The sequence below is a fragment of the Salmo salar genome, chromosome 15 (genome assembly GCF_965601325.2).
Source record: "Salmo salar chromosome 15, fSalSal1, whole genome shotgun sequence".
NCBI classification, from domain to species: domain Eukaryota; kingdom Metazoa; phylum Chordata; class Actinopteri; order Salmoniformes; family Salmonidae; genus Salmo; species Salmo salar.
Window position 1 is genome coordinate 91,994,823 of NC_138305.1, and position 25,255 is coordinate 92,020,077.

A 25,255-nucleotide genomic window follows, 5' to 3' on the forward strand; every position below is an offset into this window, starting at 1 on the left:
GGAGGGAGTTTCCATTATTCTGTATAATTGGTTTCTTTGTGAAATATCAATGAATCATCATTGTTTGTTTTTGGTGAGAATACCTGGTTTAACTAAGGGCCCGATTCAATCAGATTTGCTTTAGCCGAAATCCGCATAGCTGATGTTTTGACGGTGTTGGAGGTGGAACTGCATTAGAGCTGTCAAAAACACAAGCGGCTCCCGGCAGTATACCTAAAGCGGACATTGCCATTGGCTGCAATGAGTCACATTAAGAGAAATCCCATGCAGCCTTGTTTAATGTGAGATGTCATCTACACCTCAATTAGGCTGATAGAAATCCTTATTATTTTGTTTTATGATTTTAAATTTGAGTGTCATTAATTCTATATAGCCTACACTTTCTAATTTCAGAACTTCTAACGTGAGTGGGATGGGTGTGGCTTCGAGACAAAGATCACAAGAGCAGCTGCTCAACGATTTGACAGCTCCAACGCAGTTCCACCGCTGACACAGACAATGCATCAGCTATGTGGGTGACGGCTATCGCCAGTTAACGCTTGATCTGATTGAACCCAGACCTAAACTTATGGCCACTTCTGTGCAATCATACAGATGTAGAATCTTAATTTGAGCCAGTTTTCTACAGCAGGATAATAATCCTGCAGCAACAGGAAATGTGTATAATTATGTGGATTATAATTAATCAACATTTTTGTAGGGGTTGATACATTTTTCATTGGGGCAAATCAAGTCTGACATTTTAAAGTGGAAATTACATACTTTACAAGCCTTTTTAAAATTCAAATACACTACAAGTTTGCATTTCCTGCCGTCCAGGAGAATTCTCAGCAACAAAAGAGTGATCAAATTAAAATCCTACATCTGTACATAAGATAGAAATTCTAAAACAACTTGGCTATAGCCTTACAGAAACTCTTATGTCCAAAGAGGTTGTGATGTAGGGGTTTAGTGTCCTAATTAATGAGGTTACCATTGAACAACACATTGCTGCGGTTCACCAATGAGTCCAAATGGAGAGAACCATTATTGGCTGCAGTATTTAAAAGAAGTTTTAAAGCGTCTATCCAAAAGGCATAAACAATGACTGAGTGAAATGATGTACGTCAGAATGAACCCAAAAAATAATACCAATGGCCATTCAATGTTGCAAATGAAAGGTTAGCTGTTTCATCTCTCACAGACATTTACAAACCCTTGAGCAGAAAATGAACTTCAAATTAAAATGTCTGTTTGATGCATTATCTTAATAGGGATGGATTGGAGAAGAGGACTAGATGTATGGGGCTCTCTCTCATCCCTAACCCAGAGGGGACAGACTTACGACTTACGGAGTTGTCATTACCAATAGCAACTCAGTCCTTCAGAACAGGCCCATTGGGAGGGAGGTGGTTCCACAGAGAATGTCGCCTGTTTTGACAGGTGCCTTATCTGATTAATGTATCAGGCAATTATACAGGACTGTTGTCATTCCTCATTTGGGCAGCCATTGGTGTTGGTTGGTCAGATTCTAGAATAACATATCCAACAGTGGAGTGGAGTGTGTTGAGGGAATATGAAAATGCATCACAAATATTTTTGGAAGGAAGGAAGAATACAAGGAAATCTTCTACACCACTTTCCCACTACAAGAGGAAAGTTATAAAATTGATATATCTGACATAACTGTGAAAGTGATTAATGGAGATTGAACTCCTACATATTGTTTCTTGTGTTGTTCAGTCTGTGCTCTACAGCCATTGTGGATGGAGCAGACAGCAGACAGGAGGAAGGCAGCTTTTATGCACCGTATATAAAGGGTGACCCAGGAGCCACGGCCTTCTGTAAGATTGCCAACAAATTTCTGTACTGAATGAAGTACAGTATTACCACTACCTTTTTAAAACCGTGTTTATCTCTATTTCCCAAACACAATTCAACACAATCACAATCGCTTTTTGGTCTTTTAATCATTCTAAGCATCTTTTAACGCAGACATAATACCTAAGAAACACTTCATACTTTTTTAAACACTTTTAATATAGGCCAGGCCCTTGCATGCCTTGCATTACGCCTGGTGAAAAAAAACACTTACATTTGCTCAACTTGCCATTGGCTCAACTTACCCTATTGCCATTGGCTAATCTTACCCCAAGGCAAACATTTTGACTATGTTAGCCCACACAGCTACAATGATGCACTTTCATGCTAGGTTTAGGAACTCATATTGAAGCTTATAGGGACCCCAACTGATGTATAGAACAATCTTAAAATTATCTACTTTGGTTTAGATGCAAGCACTGTGAAACCTCTAACACAATAAATACATTTGACTTGGTGAAAATCAGTTTTTTTGGAAGCAACTTGCTTACCACTTTTTCCATGTGGTTTCTTCCTTCACAAACTCCATGAAAGGATGACCTCTTCCTAAATATTTGGTCAAATGATAAATGTTGTGTATCATTTCCTAGAAAAAACGATACCCCACTCTTCCCTAATGGGTCTTTGTCTTGTGGTAGCCTCTGTAGCCAGAGAGGAAGAGGTGAAGAAAGAGGGTTTATGTTAAGCAGATCATTAATTATTAAGCAAGTGAGGAGTTTTTTTATGGGTGGCAATGAAAGAGTGTCAAATTTTGTCAAGATGAAAATGAATTGCTATTTTGATACGTGAGGCTTATTTGATCTAATAGAAGTTTCATAATGTGTAGTTTGTTCCGAGTGTATTGATATAAGTGTGATTCACGTGACATCTCGGCAAGTTTGAGAAAAAACTATTTACATCGGAGTTGTCCCTGTTGAAATTTGAGATGGACTATGCATATTCACGAGCTAGCATCTCACTCTCTCTCCATTGAATACAGGCAGTTGACGTCAACACCCCTCATCAAATATTCAAAAAAGTATTCAAATAGCAACCGCCGTTCCGCTCTGTGGACCATGAATCCCATTGTTAAAGCGGAGACACAAACCGCTAGACACAGACGACAATTTACCATCGATTCCACGTTGGTTCAATGTAATTTAATTAAAACGACGTGGAAACGACGTTGATTCAACCAGTGTGTGCCAGTGTCTGCTGTAGCCTATCTGTTGGGATTGAAGAGAGTGTGCAGAAAAAGAGCAACACCAGAGTGTGTCAGGATTTCCCAGCACCGTGATTATCGCCTGCCTATCTCTCAGTGTTGTTTGCGGACAAGCACACTTGGCAAAAACTGGTTGAATCAGCATTGTTTCCATGTTATTTCATCAAAAAAATGATATGTGATGATGTTGAATCAACATGGAAAACTGATTGGATATAAACATTTTTTTTTTTTAAGTCATCAACTTAAGGGAATTTCGTATTTTTTTCACACAGATTTAACCTAAATCCAATGACATGGTGACATACATTTTTTTAAATTCACGTTGAATTCACGTTAGTTGACAGCTCAACCAAATGTAAATCAAAACTAGACATTGAAATGACTTCTGTGCCCAGTGGGGGGCATCATAACAGAATGCCTGCCACCCGCCCCCACCTTCCACCCCTACCCCAGAATGGTGACTATTATAAACCAAAAACGTATGCTCTCAATATATATGCAAATGACGACTGGTCCCAAGGTGAAGTTCGCAAAGGCGTCAATGCTGCTCGCCTGTGTTTTGCTCATTTGAGAAAATGTTGAGAGTAACAAAGACCACAGGAAATATAATGTTTTTTGCTAAGTATTAGAAAAAGCAATCATTTTCCACAGGCCGCCTAATCCTTGGGAAATTGATCCTCACCTTTCTGCCAAGCAGGTGGGAAGGGAAACACATAAGAGGAGAAAAAAGACGCCTGCTTCAATGTTGCCTGATGATTTATTTTTTGCTTGGTTGCAGATTCCTTCATTTTATTCATGAAAGGGCTCCGTTTTTGGCAACAAGGGCCACGTGTCTTTGTTTATCCCCTAAAGCAAACAGGTGTTGCTCACACAGACAAATGAGCAACTGGAATGAACACTTTTTGGGGACTAAACAATAAACATCTAGGGGTATGTGTTTAGTCTATTGGGCCAATCCACTTCACCCATGCTGGTTATATGCAAATATTCTCATTTGTTGTCTAATTTCAATCAGACTGATAGCATCACATTAATGCAGTTGCTCCTATTTTGGGGTTGTGTACAAATTGAAAGCGACAGTCTATTATCCAGTGGTATGACCGTTTCCATGGAACATAATATGAAAAAACCTGCAATGCCTTTTTGGGGATGGAGGAGGGGAAGTGGGGGAGGGACTGTTCATGATTAATTAACCCAATTAATTTAGAATAAGATTACTGGAACAATCATTTAGAGATAACTTAGAGCAAGGTGCGATGATGACTATTATAATTCATATTTAATTATCACTATAGAAAGGGAAGCAGAATGCAAATGTAGATCTTTAGATGTTTTTAATGGCACCAGGGTGCTTCTGCATCATTCCTTTGGAAAGTACTGGGTTAATTAGGTTTGCCTTTAAGGAAATGTTTATGAATAATAATGACTTATTTGGGATGGAGACGAACAATCAGATCTATTACATTAAGTCCAATCCAAGCATCTCTCCATTCACAATTACAGCTCTTTGAAAAGATGACATTTAGAAAATCACGCTGTCCATTCTTTTTCCCCAGTACTCTTTAAGACAATAAAGTTACCTTGTCCTTGGAAGTTAATAGCACATTTGTCTCAGTGGATGACAATAACAGAGTTCCTTACTGTGCATGGTTGTGGGCAGCTAGCTACCTCCCATATGTTGGAGATTGCATATTCTTTATTGCTCCTACTTTCACCAGTGTTATTTATTGATCTGCCATCATGGAAGAACCCTGCTCTGCACGGCCAGTTATTCCCTCCTCATCCACAATACGATAAAGGAATTTATCCCACTAGAACTGTGTACTGAGCTGCAGCTTGAATAGTATTAAGAAACATCATTCTTTCATCATATTTAATATTCTCATATGTTCCTGGGTTGTGTTCTCTGATAGAGGCTATTGAGGTTAAAGAACAGACTGTGAGTGTGGGGTGAGAGACAGGAGGGGAGGGGGGAGGGAGAGAGGGAGAGGGGGGAGATGGGGGGATAGAGAGAGGGGGATGGAGAGAGAGAGGGGGTAGAGGGGGAGGGAGAGAGAGAGGGGGAGAGAGGGGGAGAGTGAGAGGGGGAGGGAGAGAGAAAGAGTGAGAGAGGGGGGGGAGAGAGAGAGAGAGCAGAAGAAAGAGAGGAAGAGAGGAAGAGGGAGAAAGAGGTTGTAACCATGCAGCTAGGTTGTAAGCATGCAGCTAGGTTGTAACCATGCAGCTAGGTTGTAAGCATGCAGCTAGGTTGTAAGCATGCAGCTAGGTTGTAACCATGCAGCTAGGTTGTAAGCATGCAGCTAGGTTGTAAGCATGCAGCTAGGTTGTAAGCATGCAGCTAGGTTGTAAGCATGCAGCTAGGTTGTAAGCATGCAGCTAGGTTGTAAGCATGCATCTAGGTTGTAAGCATGCAGCTAGGTTGTAAACATGCAGCTAGGTTGTAAGCATGCAGCTAGGTTGTAACCATGCAGCTAGGTTGTAAGCATGCATCAGGCTAAATGATTTGATTTGATTTGATGAGGAGCAATTTCTCAGAGACAATAGGACAGAGGAGGAGATTTTTATTCACTGCAAAACAATTGCTTCCCGTCTAAGTTTGATCACACCTTGGGCTGTGTAGAATTCTGTTTGTTGTATCATTTATTTCCAAAATGTCTCTAATCTTCAAAATATCACTGGGTATGTGTTGTTATTCATGTTTATACATCCATTAAGTACTCCTTCCTTTCCAAACTACAAAAAGGGCTCACAGTATGAGTGAGTGTAAGTAAGAGTTACCATTATATATTGATAGGTGAGGAACAGACAATTCTGTCTGTGCTCTGTCTGAGAGATATTCATTCATTGCCATGCAGCTGTCTTCTTGCAATTTGTTGAGAAACAGTATGAAAAGGATTTTTCAGAGGGAGAACGATGGGTCTGCTATCATCTTTAGGCAGGCTGGAGCTGGTGGAGATGTTATTAGCATAAATTATCTCATCCGTCAAAGAGAGATAGGAACATATTAGCTTCTTTCTGCCTTTCTCACTTAATTGCCCCACTTATTGTACAGTTGCCTGTGGACAACAAAATCGAGCACACGCACCGAGACACACACACAACAGGCAGACACAAGCCAGATAGGGCATGAGTGATATAGTGAACTATCTGCCAACTTGCATTTGATATACAGTGGCAGTGGAAGCTGTTAAAGCCCATTCACTCCCTTTATGTTGAGCCGGGAGTCCTCAATAAAGTAAGAAATATTGTCTCCTCAACCTTCTTCTCTGTGCTAGGGCTGATCAGTTTCTGTTTACAGCAGAAGAAAGGGTTTGTATTGCATTGGAGAGTGTTATATATAACAATTATTTATTTATTTGTTTGTTGTAGTTTGGTTTTATTTATTTATTTTCACACCACCCGAGACAACATCATTCATCATTGTCTCTGTGTGTGATATTGTTGGATAAACTAATTCTGATCCAACTTGTCCCATACACTGGTGAGTCACTTATCAACTATTTATTAAGTCACTTATTTTTGTGCCCATATACAGATGTAGGATCCTTTGTTGCTGAGAAGTTTCCTGCACAGCAGGAAATGCAAACTTGTAGTGTATTAGAGGTTTAAAAAGTATTCTAAAGTTTGTAAATTCCACTTTAAAATGTCAGCCTTGATTTGCCCTAATGAAAAATGTTACAACCCCTACAAAAAATGTCCATAAATTATAATTATCCACATAATAATTCAAATTTCCTATTGGGCAGGATTATTTTCCTGCTGTAACAAACTGGCTCAAATTAAGATCCTACATCTGTAGTGACTGTACTGTAGAGTATAGAATGTTTATTATAAAACAACACAACACAATGTGATACAGTACATGACAGAGCCAATATAATAAAACAGAATGAAGGGATGTTGGCTTGTTGCACCACTAACCCAGTAAGGAAAATAGAGGTGAATTATAAATGGCTGTGCCTAATGGACTCACTACCTTGCTCCAAACACTCATGGTAGCATCATAAGTGGCGCTATGGGCTGTGTCCTGGACTCATTAGGCACCACTACAAATAAATAGCTGTTTCAGAGAAATTAAGATATGTATTTTCTCTCCATTCAACAGAAATTTATACAGAAATTACCAAGATGACTTAGCTTGCATGTAAATTAAGTGATTCAATTGCATAACATGTTTGTAAATTGAGGCAGTAGAAATAGAGGGGTTGGAACCTGCGGAACGGCCTTACATTCTCCTTTTGCAGTTTGCACAGCATCCCTAGCGGAGGAATTGCCTCAAAGAATGAGAAACCCAAAACATTTACCTCCATTCAGCTGGCCAACTTTCCACAGCCCTCCGAGGCCATACAGTATATTAATACAGTATATTCATGACCAGACGGTGGATACAGCCCAAGCCCCTGCCCCTACTACCGGGGAGGGTAGAGCCATCCTACTCCCGCTAGCCCAGAGGGGATGTCACCATGGCAACACCCGTCCCAAGGCAGTGACCAGATGTCAGAGTGAGTCTGAGGGGGCTGGAGCTCAGGGCAGGGGAGAGGGGTGAGGGAGGGGAAACCTGTAACTTGTCACCTGTAACTATCACTTGTTGGTATCAAATCAGGATAATTAATCAATCAAGTATGTGGATTCATCAAGTCTGTGGAATAGTGAATTTTTGAATCAAATAATTAAATGGAACACAGTAAATTATAGAATTACTATGGGTTGAATACTGTGTATTTTGTCAAAATATTTAGTCAATTGCGCAAATGCTAAGACAAAAAAAGTTACCCCACAACCATTTGAATAAAACAAATATAACACTGTAAAACCACTTAAATGTAGGGCAATAGCACTGGGAGTGACACAGTAGGTGCTGAGGATGCTTATTTCTCAATTATGGTTTCCTTCCTCCATCAAGTTGAGTTTCTATCTGTGCCTCAATGTTTCTTCTGAGTGTCATCTTTATATGTTTGAAATATTAATGTATGCGTGCCATGTCTGAAGCAGAGAGGTGTGCCCTGGTTGTGCTCCACTGCACTGTACAGAAAGCAGAAGGATGAGAAGGTCCTCTGCCCAAGGTCAAACTAGAGGACGGGTATACAAACAAAACAAAGTTCACTCTAAAAAACCTTTAGGAAATCATTAATAGCATGATGCACAATGTTGTCACGATCGTCGTAAAGATGGGACCAAGGCGCAGCGGGAATGCGTATGCTCATCTTCTTGTTTATTGAGAAGAAAACGAAACAAAAACACTTAATCAAAACAACAACGACGAAAAAAACAGTCCTGTGAGACATACAGCTACACATGGAACAACTACCCACAAAAACCCATGAAAAAACACCCCTACTAAATAGGACCTTCAATTAGAGGCAACGAGAAACAGCTGCCTCCAATTGAAGGTCAAACCAATAAACTAAGCATAGAAATAGATAAACTAGACACAGACATAGAAATAGTCTAACATAAAACATTGCCCAACAAACCCCGAAACACATTAAACAAACACCCCCTGCCACGTCCTGACCAAACTACAATAACAAATAACCTCTTTACTGGTCAGGACGTGACAGTACCCCCCCCCCCCCCCCCCCCAAAAAAAAGGTGCAGACCCCAGATGCACCTCAAACTAAAAAATTAAAAAATAAACACAAAAATAAACCCCAAAACAAAAAATAATCCCAAACTAAAGGGAGGGAAGGGAGGGTGGCCACCGTCACCGACGGTTCTTGTGCTACACCCCCCCCCCTCCCCAATCCTCCTACTATGGAGTTGGCTTAGGCTCTGGTCTTATTCCCCAACCTAACCTGTCCACCCCCGCTGAAGGCTCAGGGCTAAGGCGCGTCGCTGGAGACCTCGGGCTGATGCGCGTCGATGGAGACCTCGGGCTGAAGGGCGACTCTGGGAGCTCCGGACTGAAGGGCGACTCTGGCGGCGCCGGTTCCGGACTGAAGGGCGACTCTGGCGGCGCCGGTTCCGGACTGAAGGGCGACTCTGGCGGCGCCTGTTCCGGACTGAAGGGCGACTCTGGCTGCGCCGGTTCTGGACTGAAGGGCGACTCTGGCTGCGCCGGTTCCGGACTGAAGGGCGACTCTGGCGGCGCCTGTTCCGGACTGAAGGGCGACTCTGGCTGCGCCGGTTCCGGACTGAAGGGCGACTTTGGCTGCGCCGGTTCCGGACTGAAGGGCGACTCTGGCTGCGCCGGTTCCGGACTGAAGGGCGACTCTGGCTGCGCCGGTTCCGGACTGAAGGGCGACTCTGGCTGCGCCGATTCCGGACTGAAGGGCGACTCTGGCTGCGCCGGTTCCGGACTGTAGGACGACTCTGGCTGCGCAGGCTCTGGACTGTGGGACGTCTCTGCAGGCTCCGGACTGTGGGCCGTCTCTGCAGGCTCCGGACTGTGGGCCGTCTCTGCAGGCTCCGGACTGTGGGCCGTCTCTGCAGGCTCCGGACTGTGGGCCGTCTTTGCAGGCTCCGGACTGTAGGAAGTCGCCGGAAGCACCGGACGGGGAACTGTCGCCGGAAGCTCTAGACGGGGAACTGTCGCCGGAAGCTCTAGACGGGGAACTGTCGCCGAAAGCTCTAGACGGGGAACTGTCGCCAGAAGCTCTGGATGGGGAACTGTCTCCGGAAGCTCTGGATGGGGAACTGTCTCCGGAAGCTCTGGATGGGGAACTGTCTCCGGAAGCTCTGGATGGGGAACTGTCTCCGGAAGCTCTGGACTGTACAGACGCACTACAGGCCTAGTGCGTGGGGCTGGCTTTGGAGGCGCCAGACTGGTAACACGCACCTCAAGGCCAGTGCGAGGAGCAGGAGCAGGACGAATTGGACTTGGCTGACGCATTGAGGCGTAGGGTATCCTGGGCCTAGGAGACGTACTGGTGACCAGATGTACTGTGCAGTCATACTCCTACCTGGCTGGATGCCCACTCTAGCACGGCACTTGCGAGGGGCTGGAATCGCTCGCACCGGACTGTGCGTGCACATGGGCGAGATCGTGTGCACTTCCGCATAGACCGGCGCTCTTATGATCCGCTGCTCACCATAATAAGCACGGGAAGTTGGCTTAGGTCTATTACCTGACCTAGCCACTCTTCCCGTGTGCCCCCCCCCAATTTTTTTTATTGGGGCTGCCTCTCACACTTGCTAATCTGCGCGTATAATGCCTCGTAATGATGCCGCTCCGCCTTGGCTGCCTCTAGCTCCTCCTTAGGTCGCCGGTACTCCCCAGCATGGTGCCAAGGTCCTGCCCCGTCCAAAATTTCCTCCCATGTTCATAACTCCAAATCCCTCTGCTGCTCCTTCCTCCGCTGCTTGGTTCGTTGGTGGTGGGTAGTTCTGTCATGATTGTCGTAAAGATGGGACCAAGGCGCAGCGGGAATGTGTATGCTCATCTTCTTGTTTATTGAGAAGAAAACGAAACAAAAACACTTAATCAAAACAACAACGATGACGAAAAAAACAGTCCTGTGAGACATACAGCTACACATGGAACAACTACCCACAAAAACCCATGAAAAAACACCCCTACTAAATAGGACCTTCAATTAGAGGCAACAGGAAACAGCTGCCTCCAATTGAAGGTCAAACCAATAAACTAAGCATAGAAATAGATCAACTAGACACAGACATAGACATAGAAATAGACTAACATAGAACATTAAACAAACACCCCCTGCCACGTCCTGACCAAACTACAATAACAAATAACCTCTTTACTGGTCAGGACGTGACAAGTGTTTTCTCCATCTTTCTCCATTTCTGATTCTTGCTAGACTAGATAACTGAACTTGGCTGTAACAAGTTTCTTAGAGCATGTCCAAATTGTTGAAGCACGCAGCAGCACCCTTATAAAATTGTCACTTCCAATTTATGACTGTCAATTTAGCATGAAATTCATCCGTAGCCTTGCTACTGTATCACCGCAGCATGACAATTTTTCGCTGTATAATCCAGCAGTACCACAGCATTGTTGTGCATGGTTTTCCTGATTGATTATTGAGAATGATGAGAGTTCATATGCCTGATTGACATACAGTAAAAGACGTTTCAGTGTCCTACAAGTGAGCAATCAAGTCTTGTTATGTAAGATTCCTACAGTCTCCGATGTGTATTTGTCAGATACATTGACACCTTCTGGCAGAATTCTGACATGTACATCTGTTCAATATTTCTAAATAACAAATATTACAGAATATGTAGACTTCGGAGCATTTGCTGCCTGCTATGTTTTAATGTAATCAACCCAAATCAATCTAGAAATGACTTGACTAATTAGCAAATGTGAGTCTAATTTTACATTTCATTCTAATCAAAAATATGTAATTAATTAAACAGGCAATTAATTTTCATGCATAGCAGGGCACATCTGTGCCGCACCGTCAGGGAGATGCTAGAGAGTTTGCCAAAACGCTCCTATTGCGTCCATGGATAAGCAGATAAACAGTGCTGAAATCCCTGTTATGAAACTCTACAGTGTGTATGTGTCAGGGTTGGGGTGAATTCCATTTCATTTCCGCCAATTCAGGAAGTAAAGAAAAATGTAATTTTCAATTCAAACATTTTCTCATAGAGAATCATAGAAGAACATTTTAATTGGGGAATTGTACAGTACAGATGTCGGATCTTAATATAAATCATCCTGTTGCAAGAGACCTTGTAGAGTATTTGAGGTTTAAAAAGGCTTCTGAGGTTTGTAATTTCCACTTTGAAATTTCAGACTTGATTCACATAATAATTCACATTTCCTGTTGCTTCAGAATTATTTTCGTGCTATAGCAAACTGGCTCAAATTAAGATCCGACAACTGTATCTGTGTGTGCAGTGTGTTTAGTATAGTAAGATATGTCTGCTTTTGTCCCAGCCAGGGAGAGTTTTGAATAGTGAGGGGTAGTCTGAGGTAACAGAGAGGACATGATGAGGAGCAAGGCAGTTCCTGTAACAAGGAAAACATAAACTGTGCCACTTCATCTGAAAACAATAGACGACAGGACACTAAATGTGCTCTCCTCCACGTCTCCATTGTCTCAATCCACCTCTTGTACTCCTTCTGTAAGCATGGAGCATAAGTGGGAGTGAAAGAGTGGGGGAGGGAGGGGAGAGGGGCAGTGGTAGTAGTGGGGGCAGTGTGTGTGTGTGTGTGTGTGTGTGTGTGTGTGTGTGTGTGTGTGTGTGTGTGTGTGTGTGTGTGTGTGTGTGTGTGTGTGTGTGTGTGTGTGTGTGTGTGTGTGTGTGTGTGTGTGTGTGTGTTGGGGGGGAATGGGTGTGTTCTTTCTCCTCTGTCTGTGTGCGAATGAACGCACAGACGGTTCAGTGGTAATTTGATGTGTGTCCCCGGGGACATTTGATGGATTAAAGCTAAGCAGCTCCATTTCGCAGCACCACCTGATCTTCCACTGCCTGTGCCCCATATAAAGGCTGGAGAGAGAGCTGATCTCAGCTAGTCTGACAGTCTCTCTCTCTCTCTCTCTCTCTCTCTCTCTCTCTCTCTCTCTCACTCTCACTCTCTCACTTTCTCCTCCCTCCTCCACGCTCTCTCTCTGTCTCTCTCTTTCTCTCTCTCTTCTCTTTCTCTCTGGTCCTTTAAGCCTGCTGCATCACAGGAGCTATCCAGTGCTGAACCAAATATTTTAATTGTATTTTTTGGAAAGCTGGGGGTGCCATAGAGAAACGGACAGCATTGTCGTCTGCCTTGTTCTCCACTGGTTTCCATTTTCATTCCTTCTCTTATGTCTTTTAGAGGTTGCATTTTCATTTAACACAAGGATTACTTCTACTGACAGCCTGCTCCAGCTCTGCCTGTTTGCTGATTTCTTTGGGGGTATTATCTTTTCTCTTCATGTGTGATTCTCAGTTCTGTGTGTTTTTTATTCTTTGAAACATGCCCCGTTCGTTTTTGGTGAAGAAAATCAAGCTTGATGATTTCTCTAATCACCATCACCACCTGGACGACTCGTTCACTCCTTTCACACGCTCCATCACTGACTCTGTGACCAGCTTGGGCGTTCGTCTCAGTGAGAATGGTGAGTTTGCATGCCTCTGCACAGCACAGCACACAGCACACAGCACACAGCACACCAGCACACAGCACACAGCACACAGAACACAGCACACAGAACACAGCACACACACGTCCTGCCTGCTGTTGTCTAGGGTGTGCTACTGTAGCACCACTGCTCTCTTTGGTTTAGTTGTTGATTCCAGAATAAGAATGCCCCATGACATCTATACAGTAAACACAGTTGGAATTATCTTTTGATTGTTTATTTGTAAGTGTTTCTTCAGCCCTTGACATGCCTGTTGTCTGCATGTTGTCTGGGAATTAATAACAGATGTTACATAAAGCCATCAGATTTTGCTCCCGTATCCCAAATAATCCTCTCCAGCACCACCAGCCCACCCCCATCGTGCTCCCAGACTTTTGTTTTTTGACTCTGATGAGAGGCAGACACAATTCAGGTCACAGCAGAGGATCGGCTTATGCAAATGGTGGAGCAAAACGTGCTTCTCGCCTGTAGACGTGTATCTATGAATTTGTATTGCGTGCACAAATGACGGTGTGCCTGAAACATGCAGGCTGTCACTCTCCAGTCTTTGTGCGATCTGAGAAATATATGAAAATGAAAGATAAGTGCTGGATGATACATTTGTCCTTAGCTGTTATTGTCCTTGAGTTTCCATCACAGTCCTCGCCCCCCTCTGCCCGCCTCCCTTCCCACCCAACCGGAGCATGCATGCACAGTCTCCCCACCCCCATCCCTCCGCTGCATCTTTCTCCTCCTTCCGGGCGTTTGAAAACTAGCAGGGGTGGAGTTTCATCCATGCAGGCCTATCGGCGTCACAAGAGATATCAACGCATTGTACAGTACTGCCGGGGGAGGGGGGTTAGCTGGGGTAGAGGGGGAGCGAGGAGGAGAGAAAGAAGGAGAAAAAGGAGTAAAAAATGCTTCGGGCAGCATTGACGTGGGGCCACGTGACTAGGGGTATACAGTAAACATAGAGGAAAGGGCCCATAGCTGCACAGTGGGCAACAGTAGGACTAGGCAGTATGCTAAGCCCCAGTCCAGTCAGAGCTAGAGAGAGACGTCCTTCACTTTCAGTCAGTCAGGTTTAAGCTCGCTCCCATTTTGTGGCCATATTTAGGATGCCAGATGTCTGTCTGTCTCTCTTTGTTATTTTGTCTTGGCAATAAGCAGATAGTTTTACAGTTCAGATCAACCTGTGAACATAAAATGCTCACTTGTTATTCAAGCACATCACATAATACTATTATCCAGTGATTTTAGATTAGGAGCAGCAGCAACTGAGAACAAAAGCACATGTTTGAACAGTGTAGTTGTTCTTCACAAATTATGGCTGCAGTTTCACTAAATATATATATTTTTTATGATAGAGTATGAGGATAAATTAACTTATTTTTTATTTACATTTTATAAACACAAATGCAAACGGTTATGATAAAGTTATTGAGCCAGATTCATTGCAAAAAACATTACTTCTTTGAATAAATTATGTGGTTGAAATTTCATCCTTAATAAAGCTGTTAGTCTCAGTCTCTACTGTTCTGTCATTGGTAAACACTACTCCTCTTCTGTTGAGAAAGAAATAAGCATTTTGATGGGAAATATTATATATATATATATATATATATATATATATATATATATATATATATATATATATATATATATATAATGGATTACTGCATTAGTACCAACGATTATCATTGTATGCAGACAAAATAACCCTTCTTGTCTTTTCAATGAAATCCCAGAGAAATGACAACATTGTTGAAATGCCTGGCATCAGCGCTTTTCCCCTTGTGGAGACATTTGACTTGAAGTGTCTGTCGAACAACAAAGAAGGAGGGTGGGAGAGGGAGTCCATTAATAACATGCTCGCTTTGCATTAGAGGAATGAGTCGCTATACAGTAAAGGTTAATACAGCATTAGTTCAGCCACAAATAATGAACTCTCTGTCTGACCTTAAGTAATTAAAACCTGTTACACATGTGTAATTAATCAGGGGAATAAAAAACAAGATGTCCATATGTTTCAATAACAATCTGTTGCTGTATACAGTATGTTTGGCTATTTTCCTGTGCTCTCTTTACGGTACTGTATATTCAATGAGATAGTGTTTTATTTTAGATGTTCAAAGAAAAAGAAACAAGGGTGTGCTATTAGACTTGAAATAGCCTATGAAGTAAGAATTACCATTACCTTAAGAAGTTATATCAGGAGAGGAAGATATATCATGAGTTGTTAGCTATATAGGCTAGTCAACAAAGGGGTGGTGCTTTTGACCAAATAGCACCCTTGCCTTCCAATAAGATCCCAGTCTCCCAGTCCTATAGTATTATGGTAATGTATTTGACAAGGAATGGTCTCTGAGTGAGAACCCTTGGGAATGGAGACAGCATTCTAAGAGAGCACTTAAAAATTGATTTTCTAATGACCTGATTCCTAAAGGCACTTCAGCGAGCTTAACACTATAGCCACTTTGTTCTGCTGGTAATCCTGTGTATCACGTTTCAGCTTAACCTTTCCATCACTGAACCATGTTCAGTAGGCTATCGTTGTATTGTCTTCTCCAGTCACTTTACTCCTTGCCCTGCATTATTTCTGTCTTATTTCCCCACACGCAGTGTGTTCCAACAGCTGTACTATTTTACCGATGAAGGCCTATTGATCAGCAAGAAACTTTGAATTTCATTAAAAACCAGTCAATAGTTAATTTCCACCACTTGCTGCACACAGTGCTTAGGAATCTGCCTTTTCTTCTTCTTCAGGATTCACACCACATATTAGAATTGGAATCATATGTTTGTCCTATATGTTAGCAAGCTGTTAAAGTGGAACATGTTTAGATAAATGCATACAAGTGTGTAGATGTACTGGGCTAATGTTGGTAAATATTCAGTGTTGTTTAGTTCTTTACAGCTGCATGCCAGGAAACCTTTTAGCTCCACTTGGCTGCCTCACAATATAAGGAGACATTAAAGATTGCCAAGACAATAAAATGACCTGTCTGTAATATAACATCAGTCAATAATCCAGTGAGCCAAATTGGAAATATCCTGGAAGTGCTACTCTTTTGAGAGAAATTAATATTTAAGGTGGTATCCAAGCTACTAGAAAGAATAAAGCGCTCCAAAAACAATTCAAGTGCTTTCTAGAATTTAAAAAAATGTGTTTTTCAGTTTTAATGGCCTCTCCTGATGATTTATCATCCCCAAATACTGTAGTCCTCTGGACAGTCACCCCAGACCATAGACAGTGTGTTCTGCCTGATGGGCCCAGCGTGTTTAGGCTTAATTGGGCAAACAAAACAAAGATATAGACCTTCAGTCACAGATGATTGACAAACAGTACCTTGGAGTGAGGAAGTCACTGGGAGAAAGAAACGGTGACTAATCAATGAGACCACTTCAAGTAATAAGAGGGGCCTTCTTTCATAGGTGTCTTTAATGAGCAGTTTTCTGCGTTTAGCAGCCACCACTCGTCTGTGCTGTAACTGTGTAATAAAGGTGAATGCTGTGAATAGTGGTCTGCAGCATCACAGTCCTGTGATAAATGCTGTGTGATTTGGGGAGCAATTTGTTTTTTTTATGTGTGTATTCTATTGTTTAATAATTTACAAGAGGCAACCATCCATGATAATCATATAATCACGTCACAATGCACTTCTCCACCACCACAACACTCAGCCTACTGTAGACTAACTCTCACTGTCACTGTCTGTGTGTGTGTGTGTTTTCCCTTAATGTAACTATTATTGTATGTTTTCTCCAGGCTACATCCAGGATTACATCACACCATCTGTATATCAGGGGGAGACGAAGATGGAGCTCAAGATGGCGTCGCCCGTCTCTGACCCTCTGTACACCCAGGTGAGCAGCAGGGGTGAGGAGTACTGTGACCCTGACCTGGAACACCCCGACAGCCCCCAGTCCGGCATGACGGCCAGCGGATTCTACAGTGGCGAGGCGGAGGCCCTGACCGAGGGCTACACCATGGATGCCTTCTTCATCTCCGACGGGCGCTCGCGGCGGAAGGGAGATGGTGATGGCCGTAAGGGAGGTCGTTCTGGTGCTTCTAATGCTGATGCCACAGAGGAGAGGGAGGCAGGGGCCACCGGGACAGCCCGTCACACTTGCAACGAGTGCGGCAAGACGTACGCCACCTCGTCCAACCTCAGCAGGCACAAACAGACACACCGTAGCCTGGATAGCAAGATGGCACGCCAGTGTCCCACCTGCGACAAAGTGTATGTGTCCATGCCGGCACTGGCAATGCACATCCTCACCCACAACCTAAAGCACAAGTGTGACGTGTGCAACAAGGCTTTCAGCCGGCCCTGGCTCCTGCAGGGCCACATGCGCTCGCACACCGGGGAGAAACCGTTCGCCTGCGCCCACTGCGGCAAAGCCTTTGCTGACCGCTCAAACCTCCGCGCCCACATGCAAACCCACTCTGCCTTCAAGCACTACCGATGTAAGCGCTGCAATAAGACCTTCGCCCTCAAGTCCTACCTGAACAAGCACTATGAATCAGCCTGCTTCAAGGGTTCCGGGGACGAAGATGATGACGAGTCCTGCTCTGAGAACTAGTTGCCGGAACCAGAAGGAAGGAAGCAAAATTTGGAATCCTATATTGTAGGTTCTACAACCAATAACCCCCTTCACTCTGCCCTCCATGCCTTTTTCTTCCTTTTTTTAGAAAGCAATATTTTCACTGAGATTACGTGAAGAAAACTGTTCTGATTATGGCAAAGACAATTTCAAAAGATGCTGGATCCCCCCCCCCCCCCCCCCCCCCCTCCCCCTGCACAGTAGCTAATCATCCACAGATACTTACAATCAAAACAACAATTCTCCAAATAAATACTCTAGTTTTTAGCTCACACACAAACACACGCATATGCACACATGCTCACACACGTTCACACATGCACACACAATTATATATGAGGCCTGGCATGTGATTTTTTATCAATGACTATAATGATATTGATATCAATAGTAATACTATTTAGATTCCTGATATTTTATAGAAAATAGTACAGGGAAAATGAAGAAGAAAAAAAACATAAAAAAGGACTGTAACAGTTTTCTTTTGTTTTTTAGAGACAAAAATGACCTCTTGTATTTTTATGCTGCTTTTTATTTGCTAAGAATTTAATTCTTTTGCAACTGCCAACATTCACTTTTTATGAAAATGAGTACTATGACAGTATTTGCATAAAAGGGAAATCATTTTAAAGTTTAAAAAGTACCCTTTTTGTCACACATATGTTTTTAATTCAATGGGTGTTATTTTTCTATTGTCCGACTGAATTTGTTATACATTTTGGTGCCAATTCCTCCTTGATTTTTGAAAGCAAAGCATCTTTGTAACTGTGGGTATTCAGAAAACTTCCAGCAAAACTCATTGAACAAACCTAAAGGCAAACTACATCAGCTGAGTTCAATAGGATCATGAACCAGGGTCACTGTCAGTTCCATCAGAGCAGTTGTTTTGAGTTCTTATGGAGACCTGTTGAACAGGTTGTGGAATCACAAGATACCGGCAGCACTCAAAGTACACTCTCTTCATCATACTGGTAACTACAGTTTAACAATAACAACACTGGGAGCCAAACCAAATGTATCGATCCGTTGTTATAGGTGCCATGTGCATTGTGCAGTAACCTGTCTATAGCAATGGAAACCATCCCTGTTCTTCCTCCACCACGGTGGCTTGCATGAACTTTGCCACTCTGTGGTGTTTCCCTCAGTCGTAATAAGCAATGTTCATTACACTCTCTGAGGTGCTCTCCCTCTTCTTTTACTGGTATTACCTCAAAAAGGAAAATATATGATCTCATGACATGCACCCTCAGTTACAAAGGAATGTTTTATTTTATTTTATATATGTTGCTGAAAGCTCTTTCTACCATTAGATGTATAGCATCCTACTACCTTGTAAATGGTGTATTTATTGATCTATTTATGTAAGTATTTATTTGTCAATTTATTAATGTATTTGTTTTTCATATGTTTCTAAATGTATTCATCTACTAATTTATTAATTTATGCCATTACAGTATTTGTCTATTCACGTGTTGAAATATGACTTTCCATTGACCTTGTAAGATGCTGCTGATCTTCAAAGAAAATGTTTATATGCATGAAACTGTAGAGAGTCCATGGGACTTAGTTTTTTAAAGAGGAACAATGTCTAGTATCAGCCATAACTTCAAACAAATGATGAATGCAGATTATATTTGTTTCACAGCAATAATAACTTCACTGGTACAGCAATTGACATGTATAATAATAATCAAAACTGTCCTGTTTGCAGTCGATTTAGGGCATTAAATTGAAACAGATGAAGAAGAAACGTTAATAAATCCTCCATCTTGTTGTTTCCCAAAGGTAGAGTCCACTCTACTGCCTCCCTCCACATATTGGCTGAAGATTGACCCTTGAAGGGTTGATGATCATGTCATGCAATGCTGTCCAAAGATAGCAAACCTTACTATTATGCTTTATTAGAAATCCCATGAAATCTAACATTTTCCACATAGAACATCAAACACTCCTTATTCAACCCTCTGAATAAGACAGGGGGAATCAGTTATTTTCAAACAGATACACATTCTATTCTACCAGCTGGCTTGTCTTCCACAACTCACAGAGCTGTATTTTAGAATCCTGACAGGTTGAGTTAGTTGGAAGGAGGACCGAGGAGCCCCAATCATCATGCCAGAGGAGATAATGGCAATGGGAAGGCTTTTTCCCAGGTGGATTAGCCAGGCGATAATAATAGCAATGCAGTAATTATAAAACAGTGTCGACAGCAATTGCTCTCCCGATTACCCTGCCAGAGCTTTGCTGCAAGCCATTAAATCCCTGTAAAAGGGAAAAGTTGGGAATCAAGAGATTGGCAGATTTATCTGTAAGACAGTGTTTTCCTTATAACGTAGACTAGGAGAGCTTTGGACTGGTTTATGTATCCTGGTTTAACAGTGAAAGGGGAATATGCACTGAGAAGACCTTTGAAGTTAAATGAAAATGTGAATGTTTTCCAAAATCTCCCACAGTATATAGAAAACAGAAATTGCACAATAAATTTAAAACAACACTTCCCATAACAGAAAATTGCCACTTGGTTGGAAGTCTGAAAACAACCGGTGTTAGTCAGTGTGATACAGAGTGCTTTCCATTTAGCTCATCTGTCATGATAAGGATTTTCTTTACAATCACAGTTGCTTCCAAAATTAATCTGTTTGGCAGATCGCTCTACGTTGAATCCATGTGTTTTTTAGGATTAGAGATTTGAAATGATGGGGTGTCTATCGGCGAGATAATGATATCTATGAAAAATATGTCATTATAATTAATGTGTCAATAAAATTGATGTTCTTCTATTAATTGACAAGAGAAGGCTTTATACAAAATCCTTTATTCATGTAAATCTCTTCATGACACAAAGACTGATGTTATTGTTGTAAAATAATAATACACCATCCTTACCCCTCTCCCTCTCTAACTGGTTTTGATGAGATGTGTGGTTTAGTGGTGTGTGAGATGGTTCGACTGGGATTGGTAGAGGCTGTAGCGTGTGGGAGGATAACAGGTGTTTGCAGACAGACTGCAGATAGGGAGAGTAATTGAGTTGGTGAGCGACCTCCAAGGGGAAGGTCGAGCACCAGCAGACAAATGCACTGTCAGCTATTTGCATATTCTAAATGGATGACACAATCACAGTAATGGTGAGTTCTCCTTTAAAAACCTGTAGAGAATAAACTGAGTCTTCCTTCTATCGTTCCATCCTTCTCTTCTTTTTTACCACTTCCACTCCCCTATACAATGACTCCAGCCTCTATATTAATCTCTTTCATTCTAAAGATGTAGTCTTGGTTCATGATAGGCTTGGCGAACATACTGGACTCATTGTGAAAAAAATCCCTGTCTCCAAAACAACGTGTGGAATATTTGTGTAGCCTACAGGTATTTTGAGTTCAGAAGGAACTGGGTGTTTTTTCCCAAAATTATTTTGTAGTTTATCCTCCTACTTGATGGAGGGATCCATGTTTGTTCTGAGCAATATGACAACCAAACTGTACTGTCTGTCCAATACAGATATTGATTTGATTGCAAAATCAAACTTATAGGCTGAGTTTAAACAGGCAGCCCAATTCTGATCTTTTTTTCACTCGCTCTGAAAAAGATCTGATGTGAAAATATCTGATGTGATTGGTCAAAAGACCAATTAGTGGAAGAAATATCAGAATTGGGCTGCCTGTGTAAATGCAGTCATATTGTCCCAAAATGAATAGAAACACTAAATGCAGAAAAGTAAGTGAAAATTTGTTCTGAACGGTTGTTCTGAGTTTGAGAAGGGAAAACATTGTTCCTCTTTGACAATTTTGTAAATATATTTGTACATACTGTATATCACAGCAATAATATGACAATGCATGTGGACATTTACTTGTTTGCTCTCTTTGCTTATGTTGTCTTTTGTAAAGAAGACAAATACAGGTACCAACTGCAGTGTGAGTTGGAATGTGAATCAGGAAAAGTCCTAATTAAAAGCTATCTGTCATAGGTTACCAACAACACTCCACTGCTCTGTGCACTCTGACTGGGAGATTTGTCCATGTTCTTATTCTTTTATATTTATTTCAATTTTATTGATGTGCCCGGCTTGGCTGCGCAACGATGAAAAGTGCCAAAAAGTATGATTTCCATAACAAAAGCCTTCAACATATGATGGGTCGCTTGAAACCTTCCATATGATCCTCAAAACAATGATTCAGTTTTACCACTTTATTTCAAACTCTATCTTTTTTTTGTCTTTACTATTTTCAACGAAGTGTGAAGAAATTTAAGCCATGGTTTCTGAGGGGTGTTTTGGTTGATTTTATTCTGCTACAATTAATAATGATGATAACAATAATGGTGATAAAGATAATAAAAACAATAGCACAAGTCATATATAGCTCCGTTTTTTATTTCCTTGATTATTCCTCTGTGAGCAATCAGACAACCTATTCATTTCATACATTCTTTCAACAAGCTGTATATTGCTGCATCTTCTCTAATACTGACTAATTTGAATTACGCTATAATATCAATAACAGATATGACAGATTATTTGTTTCAATAAATTATTTCAGACTGATCCACCATGTCCACATCAAATCAATGGTGTTAAACAGAATTTCAGTGAAATTCATTTAGAGACCAATAGGATTGCAATGCTACAAACATACAGTATCTGTCAAAATCTGTTTAATTTTTATAATGAGAAATATGACCATTATTCTATTCTAGTGCCCATATCAACTGACAGACAAAACAGGACCAATATAGAAGCCCTGGTGATAGCAATACATTTCTGTGTAAGAGTTAGTGAAATATACGGTAATATTAAAAGCAAAAGCATCTGTTCCAGAGCTATTAAGCCATTCTTGATCATAACATTTTAATGGAACATTGATTTTATGCCGGATCTCATCTTTCACCAGTGACTCAAAAGCCAGAGAGAAAAATATGGAACAAAATAAAAATGAATCATGGCAGAGAATGGGGATTATTTTTCTGGGTTTTTCTTGATTGGTTTCCAGGGAATATACACACTTGAATTGGTGGTGGTGGTAGTGTCCTTCAGTGTCCTACAACAGCAATGAAACAGTATAATGAGACAGACAGAACAGTGGGCTGGGTAGGGAACGGGAGGTGGACAGATGCTTTGTAGTACATTAATTCAGAGAAATCTTTCTCCACTCAAGGGACAACTGGGACGATGCATCATATGTAAAGGTGTATGCTGCGACAGCAGTAAACTGTAGCCCCTCATTAGCAATACTTCAGAAAGGAAATTATGTACTTGTTTACATATTTATGTGTGTTTACGTGCTGTTCTCAGTAAAAAACCAAGCTCTAAGTGTTTCTAAATTCAACATTTATTTATCTAGGGGCGGCAGGTAGCCTTGGGCTGGTAACCGAAAGGTTGCTAGATCGAATCCCCGAGCTGACAAGGTAAAAATCTGTCGTTCTGCCCCTGAATAAGGCAGTTATCCCACTGTTCCTAGGCCGTCATTGTAAATAACAATTTGCTCTTAACTGACTTGTCTAGTTAAATAAAAAAATATCTTCAATATTTCAGTTCATTCCACAGTGACATGTTCTTAGATCTTATATTTAATTGAAAACATTGACACATCCAAAAAACTGACAGAAGCCCTGATTTCTAAAGTAATGACATACATATACAAAGATTGTTGTAGCAGATGTGTCACATCTGCTCCTGCCATGCCCTCTAGTGCTCATCCAGTGTCTCCTTGACCTGCCGCCACTCCCCCAGTGCTCTCTCCCTCTCTCTCTGTGTGTGATTGTGTGGGCGGAGACAGGTGTGCTGGAGTCAGAGCAGATCCCCACCAGCTGCAACCTGTTCCATAATCAAGACCTCTACAAATACTCAGTCCTGCCACTTCCACACTGCCAGATCGTAATCTCTGCTCAATCAGTCCATGTTTCTAGCCGGTTGTTCCTGTTGTGCCTGTTTTCCCTTGCCTGACACTGTTTTCCTCTCCCAATGCTCTCAATGGACAGCTTCTCGCCAGTGTCAGTGAGAGAACCATGCCAGTCATCCTGCATCTCTCTGGGAATCCCCAGGAAAGGATCAGTCTCCACATAATCGACTGCCCTCGCTCTCCCCTGATTCTTGGCCATATTTGGTTAAAGCTGCACAACCCACAGATCGACTGGACCGCTGGATGGGTAACCACTTGGAGTACATTTTGTCACACTAATTGTCTACATTCTGCCCTTCCCCCTGCCTTGTCTGTGCCCCAGTCCATTCCAGAATACCCGGACCTGTCATCAGTTCCTCCAGAGTATCACGATCTAGCTCCTGTGCTCAGCAAGCACCACACCCTGTCTCTGCTACTTCATTGGCCGTACAACTGCGCTATTGATCTCCAGCCTGGAGCTCCTCTCCCCTGTAGCTGGTTGTAAAACTTCTCTCGCCCTGTGCAAGAGGCTATGGAGAGGTACATCCAGGATTCCCTGCCTGCAGGACATGTCAGGCCTTCTTCATCTCTGGGAAGGGGCTGGTTTTTTCTTTGTCAAGAAAAAAGATGGGTCACTAAGGCCGTGCATAGACTTCGGTGGGCTGAATAGTATCGTGACATTCCAATTTTTTCTAAGGACCTTGAGGCTCACCAGCAACACGTTCACCAAGTTCTCCAATGGCTGTTGGAGAATAAGCTTTTTGTTAAGGCTGAAAAATGTGAGTTTCATGCTTTCTCTGTGTCCTTCCTGGGTTACATTATTGCACAAGGACAGTTACGGATGGACCCTGCCAAGGTCAGGGCAGTCACAGTGGTCTATGCCCTCGAATCTGAAGCAGCTGCAGAGTTTCCTGGGGTTTGACCATTTTTACAGACATTTCATCCGTAACTATAGCCGTTTGGCAGCCCCTGTCACCACCTCCACTCCGTTCCACTGGTCCCCAGAGGCAGCGTTCCGGGAACTCAAGTGCTGCTTCACTTCCGCTCCGATCCTCACCCAGACAGACCCAGAACTCCAGTTCGTCGTCGAGGTGGATGCCTCCGACACTGGTGTTGGTGCTGTTCTGTTTCAATGTTCCCCCTTTGATCAGAAGGTCCACCCATGTGCCTTCTTGTCCCGTAAGCTCTCACCTGCAGAAAGACATTTCCACATAGGTACCCGAGAACTTCTGGCTGTGAAGCTGGCTCTTGAGGAGTGGTTTCACTGGTTGGAGGTCTCGGTTCTCCCCTTCATTGTGTGGACGGATCACAAATACCTGTCCTACATCCAGACCGTCAAACGTCTGAACTCAGGGCAGGCCAGGTGGGCATTGTTTGGAAGATTCAATTTCACACTCACTTATCGCCCCGGATCTAAGAATACCAAGCCTGACACCCTCTCCCATTAGTTCACCGCCGACAACGCAAGTTCCGAGCCAGAGACCATTATGCCATCCACCTGCATCCTTGCCGCTGTCTCCTGGGAGATCGAATCCCGCATTAGCCAGGCTCAACAGAACCAGCCTGACTCAGGTAACGGTCCTAGAAAGGCTCTGTTTGTTCCAGATTCAGTTCGCTCTGAAATTCTTCAGTGGGCCCGTTCTACTCACCTCACCTGTCACCCTGGCATGAACCAGACTGTCACCTTCCTGCGTCAG

The 25,255-nt window shown here is 42.4% G+C and overlaps 1 protein-coding gene across 1 annotated transcript; it reads left to right on the top strand.

The window, feature by feature from the left end:
- Nucleotides 1–12,519: 12,519 nt before the first annotated feature.
- Nucleotides 12,520–17,856, top strand: LOC106572483 (transcriptional repressor scratch 2-like). Its single transcript, XM_014146707.3, has 2 exons — nucleotides 12,520–13,074; nucleotides 16,847–17,856. Exons 1-2 carry the CDS (start codon nucleotides 12,933–12,935, stop codon nucleotides 17,662–17,664), a joined length of 960 nt encoding a protein of 319 aa, XP_014002182.1. The 5' UTR covers nucleotides 12,520–12,932; the 3' UTR covers nucleotides 17,665–17,856.
- The last annotated feature ends 7,399 nt before the right edge of the window (nucleotides 17,857–25,255 follow it).

Excerpts from the sequence above, each read along its gene's own strand:
- LOC106572483 (XM_014146707.3), top strand. The coding sequence starts at position 12,933 with ATGCCCCGTTCGTTTTTGGTGAAGAAAATCAAGCTTGATGATTTCTCT. Across the intron at positions 13,075-16,846 it reads CGTTCGTCTCAGTGAGAATG|GCTACATCCAGGATTACATC; the intron begins GTGAGTTTGCAT and ends TGTTTTCTCCAG.